We start from the raw sequence: 6,962 nt of genomic DNA, 5'->3' as shown, positions 1-6,962 counted from the left end.
GGCAGCTCATGGCCTCTAAGCTCAAGGTGCTGTGTTCAATCTTAGTTGTGGGTAGGCATAGCCACCATTCCATGCAGGAGTTGAACCAGCAGCCTTGTTGTAAAGAGTGCATGCTCTATCCACTGAGCCATCCAGGCGGCAGCTCAGCTCAAGGTGCCGAGTTCAGTCTTAGTTGCGGGTGGGTGTAGCCCACCATCGAACAGGCAGTCTTGTTACACCAGCTGAGCCATCCTGCCACCTGTTGGCAGCTCAGTGACAGCTCAGCTCGGGCGCAGCCTCACTGGCACATGTGGGAATCGAACAGGCGGCCCTTTTGCTCAGAGTTTGCACTCTTAAGCCAACTCTTATCAACTGAGCCCCTCCTTCACTAAATTTGAGAGAGCTTCTTGAAGGCAAGACAATCTAATTCATCTTCTCAGCCCTAGTGTCTAGCTTGGTGCCTGCAGTTAATAGGGAGTCAAAAATCTTTCTCAAATGAGTGATTAAGGTCTCCATTGTCTTCTGATGGCAAGGAGATTTGAACAGTTTTTCAGAAAGCTGGCCAGCAGGATGGAAGCCCACACTTTCCTTTTGAATGTTTTTCTTGAAGAAAGATGCTGCGTCACCAGGGAGCAGCCATTTTTCAGCCATTTTGTAAACTGTTTTTTACTAGAGTCCTCTTTATAGCAAGAGGGAGAAACAGTATCCTCTTGATGCCACATATGCAAAACTTTAGCATATGCTCGTGGTAGATAACAGAACAGGTAGCCCAAAACTCCAGTTAATGACAACATTAAGTCCAGGGCACACAACTGGTCATTGTACTTTGGAATTCTGACACAGATGTGCTGCCTCCAGAGTTGGTGCTTTTAGTCTCGGGCTAGTTTTGTAAAAGTTATCATTGCTTATATTTAACATAAAAAGACTGGTTATGCCTACTTAAAGTATAGGCATGCAATCAGTACTGAAAGTTCCTTTTTCTGATTTTTCAATGGAGAAAAGGTGTAAACTTTCTTCTCTGACATAACAGAAATTGTTTTTCTATTTTCTTGAAGGAATTGTCTCGTCTTAATGCCCCTTTAGTAAATAAGTGTAAAATTTATCTAAGTTCTTGCCTTTTAATAAATTGGATTGACTTTTAAAACTTGCCTCACAGTCCAGATAAAATTAAGTTTATTGCAAAGCTACAACTTTGTGTGATCCAGGAGGGTCCTCAGCTCGCCTTAGGATTCTGACAAAAAGCTATGAGTCTTATCTTTTAATATTTCAGATGGAGTTGGCTGTGGGTCCATTCTGCAGAAGAGTATCTGATTTAGGAAAGTCCTATCGAATGCTGAGGTCATTCAGGTGAGACATAATTCTGTTGTCGCTGTTAATATATCCATATCCTATTAGCAGTTAAACCCTTTTATCCTATTCATGCCGAACTATATGAAATTGCCAGCATTTAACTGTTTTGTGACCTACAGAAATGGCAGTTTCATATGGTGCATCTCAAAGTTATTATTCAAACCAGAAACCTGTATAGAATTACATGCAATGACTAATGGGTGTGAGTGTGTGTGTGTGTGTGTGTGTGTGTGTGTGTGTTATTTTTGAGTTTATAATTCAGAAGATTGAGCTGGTAAATTTTATTATGCTCTTGCCAGGGTTTTTTAGTTCCATTCTTACAGAAATATATTTAACAGTAATACCAGGCAGTTCATAATTATAGACATATTTTTCTGAAATCTTCATTCATTTATCATTTTCAATCCAGTCTACTTCTAAATAGGTGAATGGGTTACATTCCATAACAAAACTATTGAATAGATTATTTAAAAAATTGAGTTTAGTGATGAGATGTACTGAATGACTGGAAATGTTGTAGATGATTTAGATTGAAGATGACTAGTGTAGTTGAGCACAGAATTTAGGATTGAGGTTCCTAAAAGCCAAATCAAAAAGAAAAACAGTGAGTTAATTCATACTTATGACATAAAAATGTACCAATTTAATGGGAAAGTCCTTTCAGTCCTGAATGCTTAGAAAGGCCTTTTACCAACTCAGATTTTAAGAAACATTGAATAGCTTAATGATTAGTATCTTCAATAGCAGATTTTAGGAGATAAGAAGATATTCACATGGCTGTTTATTCAATAACCCAGAACTTCCCATACTTTTTCACATCATGGCACATACAGAAAATGTATACATTCCAAAAGATTCCCATCCCTGAGGGCTGAAAGAGTCAACATAATACTTATAACCATTTTGTGATCACAGCATACCAGAGGGGAAGCCTTGATAGAAACTGTCCATAATATCTAACAGCGTATAATGGTCTTTGAATGTATTTGTATGAAGATAAGGTAAGAGAGTCCAGACATGTGGCCTTGTAAAAATGCTGTCAGCACTAAAAACTAGAGTAATCAATAAATGCCGTGTCCTTTAAATGATCACTTCACTCTCTTAAGTCATCTCAGCTTTTTTTTTTTTTAATTGGGGAACAGTGTGTTTTTCCAGGACCCATCAGCTCCAAGTCAAGTAATTGTTTTGATCTAGTTGTGGAAGGCGCAGCTCAGTGGCCCATGTGGGGATCAAACCGACAACTTTGGTGTTATAAGCACTGTGCTCCAGTCAACTGAGCTAACCAGCTGCCCACATCCCAGCTTTTGGTAGTAGAAAATTCAGGTATAATGCCACTTGAAACATAAGAATCCAAGATTGTTGATTGAAAAGGTAGTTCTGTGCTTTGTAATTGAGTTTTTTGGGTTTTGTTTTTAATGCCAACACAAGAGCTTGAGCCTGAATTATTTTTCTCAAATGTGCATCTGTGCAGAGGTGGGTTTCAAAAAGAAATTAATGTGGAATCACAAGTGGAGATTTCAAAAAACTTAAAGTGGGACGCTACCAAACATGGAGAAGGAAAGAGGTCCTGAGGTTACTGATCCACTAATCATCTGTCTGCACCAGAAAAATAACCTTACTAAAATTGCTGTAAAATCACTTACTTTGAATAAGATGGCCACACAGCTGTTCCAGTTGGTGATAACAGGCTGCCCTGACTAACAGAATCAGCATACTGGAGGCTATTAACCATTGAATTACTGAAAAGGGTTTGGGAGAAGCCGTGATTTGGGACTTGCTGTATTAAGATTAGGCTGTTATTTTTGGTAATCCCAGCTCCTGTGTTTAGTAGTTTATTGCACGTGTATGTGTTAAAATAGTGCTCATCTTCCTGTTTGCTCAAGCAAGATGGCCGTTATTAAAATTGCATCACAATGTGTGATGTAGGTTCTGCGGGTTTAGGTAATACCAGCTCTGCTAAAGCTGGGAATTTTCTATCAGCCTCCCAGTTCTCACATGAGAAGAGCACACTGTAAAGGAGATTTTAAAGTTTGAATAGTGACACCTTGTAGTACCTATTTATGGAATAAAAAATTGATGATTGATCATTGTACAAGTATAATAAAAGAAAACCCTTTTTATAAAAAATCTTCTTTTATATCTAGCTTCTCATGGGGCACTGGTCAATCTAGATGGGTTTCAACTTCTGACTATAACTTAGAGTAAGAGTTATTCTATATTACAACGTGGCATAGATTTACATGCAAACATGCAGACACACTCAAACCCCCCACACACACACACACACATGCACACCCACATGTGTGCCATGAAACAGTAATTACTCTTACTTCATGTGATATTCTCTGACATTTCTTTTTTGTTCAATTATTTTAACCCACTAAATTGGACTGAACAATGGTTTGCACCCAGCAGTTTCTCACCTTCTTATAGGGCCCTTAACTCTTGAACTTCAGCGCAGCTGCTCTAGTGACAGGGTCAGAGTCTCTTCCTTTCTACAACTATAAAGATATATGCCCTCTTCTCCTGGGGTTCTGGCTTCCTCCTGCAGATGACTCTACTCCCAAGGCCTCAGCGCATGTGTAATAATTGTATCCTACCTATGGAGTATTCTCCATAACTCTCCATTCTCTATTGGTAGATATAACATTTGTATCTACCAATATATTCCTACAGTCATACTGAATCAAGGAAAGTCTATTGAATAGATCCTAGTGTTTCCTTAGTTATTTGATAGGATTCGGACAACCATTTGATATGGCTTTTTGAACTAACCAGATCAGGAAATAAAATGGGGTCAAATCTAGCCCTGGGCTGCAGAGAATGTTTCAGGTCCCGTCTTTTGAGAAGAGAGATGTCGGTATGTACCAGTAAATCATGCCTGTAAATCATGGCAAAGACCCCGGCCCTGCCAGTTTCTTCACAGTTGTCACTTGAAGAGAATTGCCTTAGGAAAGCTTACCTGTTTGGAGGAACCTACAGAACTCCCTCCTGGAGAGGAGTAAATCAGTACAGAGCAATCTTGATTCCAAAAACCCAATTCTAGGCCCTCGATTTGCTTACCTGCAAAAGCTTGTCAGAGCTCTGCTCTAATCCACAATTATTCTGAGTAGTTGCAATGGAAGGGCCCACTGTTGTTAGTCTCCCATCTGTGTTGTGGGTTGTGACAAGGAATAGGCATCACCCAGTAGCCATGTACAGAAAAGTCTTGGCTCTCATTCATGGTCTCCTCCCCAGAGGTTCTGAATCACACCAGACAGCTGAGTGGCAGTCAGCAGGAGTTTGGCTATTACATATGCCACAGTCACAAGATCAAACGCATGCATCAGGTAGCAATTAGTGCTGTTAGTTCATAATTAATACTATGAAAGATACTTCCCAGTGTATCAGGAAATGAAAAAACAGGCTACTAAACAGTATATATGATATGGTCACTACTATTTTTTAAATAACAATATGTATGTCTGTGGAGAGGAAAAGCCAAGGAGGATAAACATCAAAGTGTTATCTTTGGATTGTCACTGGTGATTTTTTCCTTTAGAGGTTTTCTTTGTTTTTCAGATTTTCTGCCTTGGTTGTTTTATATTTGTAGTCAGACAAGTCAGTATACATATTTTAAAATCCCTCTTGTAGTGTTCTTCCCATTTAAAAATAACAAGGGAGCTAAAAATATACATATACTAAAAATTTACACATATACTAAAACAGTATGCAATGGGTGGGGGCAGGAACAGCAGGCAGCCACCCCCACACCCGGCAGATGGACCTGGGTCTGAATTGGTGGCAGTGGCAGCAGGATAGGGCAGCGGGCCCTTTGCAAGGGGCTGTGACAGTGCCAGAGTGCCTGCAGTGCAGACCGCAGATGCAACACCACACACACACACACACACACACACACACACACACACACACACGCGCGCGCGCGCGCGCACATACAAGCCTCAGCAGGCACCCCTTCCTCCAGCATGCAGCCAACTGCCACAGGGCACTTTCTTTTTGACAGTAATATTACTGGACTATTTAATTAAGCCAGCAAGCTTCTTGCATACATTTACATTTTACTGTCTACATTAGTGTCTCAGTCAGCAGGAATCTTCTTACCCTGGAAAGAATGCAGCCTTGGAAAGCTGCTGACATTAGGGATTTGCCCCTAGGTGATTTCTATTTCTACACATGACAGCCAGACCTCCACCTGACCAGGGACCAGAAAGCCCTGACCCTTTGCATCTCAGTGCAGATGTTTGTGAGGCAAAAGACAGAAGAGGGACTGCATTCCTTTCACCAGCTCAGGGACACAGACTCTGCCTTCAGACAGGCACCACCACCTTTGCTTGGAGGGGACAGCTTTGTGCCTGGATTTTGTCCACAGCCTGCTCTGCTGGTAGCTTTGTTAGGTTTAATGAAAGCGCTGTGAAAGCTGTCAAGAGATACCGGAGGAGGAGAAAATCATCAATAACTTCAGAGTATAGGGGTCACGTCAATATTTTTTTTTAATTTTTCAATACAGTTGACATACAATATTATATTAGTTTCAGGTGTACAACACAGTGATTAGACATTTATGTAACTTACGAAATGATCACCCCGACAAATCTAGTGCCCCTGTGCCACCATACATAGTTATTACAATATTATTGACTTATGCTGTTCTTTACATCCGTGACTACTCTGCAACAACCAATTTGTACTTCTTAATCTCTTCCCCTTTTTCACCCACCCCCAACCACCCTCCTAGCTGGCAATGAACAAAATGTTCTCTGCTTTTATAAGTTTGTTTCTGGTTTTTGGTTGCTTGGTTTATTTTGTTCTTTTGATTCGACATATAAGTGAAATCATATGAAATTTGTCTTTCTCTCTCTGACTTACTCCACTCAGCACAGTACCCTGTACGTCCATCCATGTTGTTGCAGATGGAAAGATTTCATTGTTTTTCATGGCTGAGCAATATTCCGTTGTATATATGCACCACCTCTTCTTTATCCCTTCATCTAACTGATGGACACCCAGATTACCTCCATATATTGGCCATTGTAAATAATGCTGCACTGAACATAAGGTTGCACAGGTGTCCTCAAAGTAGCATTTTGAGTTTCTTCAGATAAATACCCACAAGTAGGATTACTGGGTCCTTCTTTGCCTCTTATAGCCTTTGTTTTGAAGTCTATTTTGTCTGGTATAAGTATTGCTACTCCAGCTTTTTTTTTTTTTTTCCTATTTTCATGAAATGTCTTTTTCCATCCCTTTACTTTCAGTCTGTGTGTGTCTTTCTAGCTGAAGTGAGTCTTGTATAGGCAGCATATATTGATATATGGGTCTTGTTTTCTTATTTATTCAGGCACTCTGTCTTTTGACGTGAGCATTTAACCCATTTGCATTTTTTTTTAATTGGGTTGTCGGAAAAGTCATGACATATTTTTTCTATGTTTTTCGTTGCAAAAATGCATCATGACTTTTCCGACAACCCAATAGTTTCAGGTGTACAAAACAGTGTAATAATTAGACATTTACACCTCACAAAGTGATAACCACCCCAATCTGTTACCCGTCTGACATCGTATATAGCTGTTACAATTCCATTTACTATAATCCCTATGCTGTACTCCACATCCCATAAGTAAGTGTGTGTGTGTGTG

The 6,962-nt window shown here is 40.0% G+C and overlaps 1 protein-coding gene across 1 annotated transcript in view; it reads left to right on the top strand.

Annotated features, from left to right (window-relative positions):
• The window catches only part of COG5 (component of oligomeric golgi complex 5), a 191,061-nt gene that overhangs the window by 164,093 nt on the left and 20,006 nt on the right, over positions 1 to 6,962 (top strand). The window contains exon 14 of the mRNA XM_019631601.1: positions 1,250 to 1,326. Coding sequence (XP_019487146.1) covers positions 1,250 to 1,326 — 77 coding nt within the window. The remainder of the gene's footprint in view (positions 1 to 1,249; positions 1,327 to 6,962) is intronic.

Source organism: Hipposideros armiger, unplaced genomic scaffold (genome assembly GCF_001890085.2).
Source record: "Hipposideros armiger isolate ML-2016 unplaced genomic scaffold, ASM189008v1 scaffold_1017, whole genome shotgun sequence".
In the NCBI taxonomy this organism is placed as follows: domain Eukaryota; kingdom Metazoa; phylum Chordata; class Mammalia; order Chiroptera; family Hipposideridae; genus Hipposideros; species Hipposideros armiger.
This window is presented reverse-complemented; position numbering and strand designations above follow the sequence as displayed.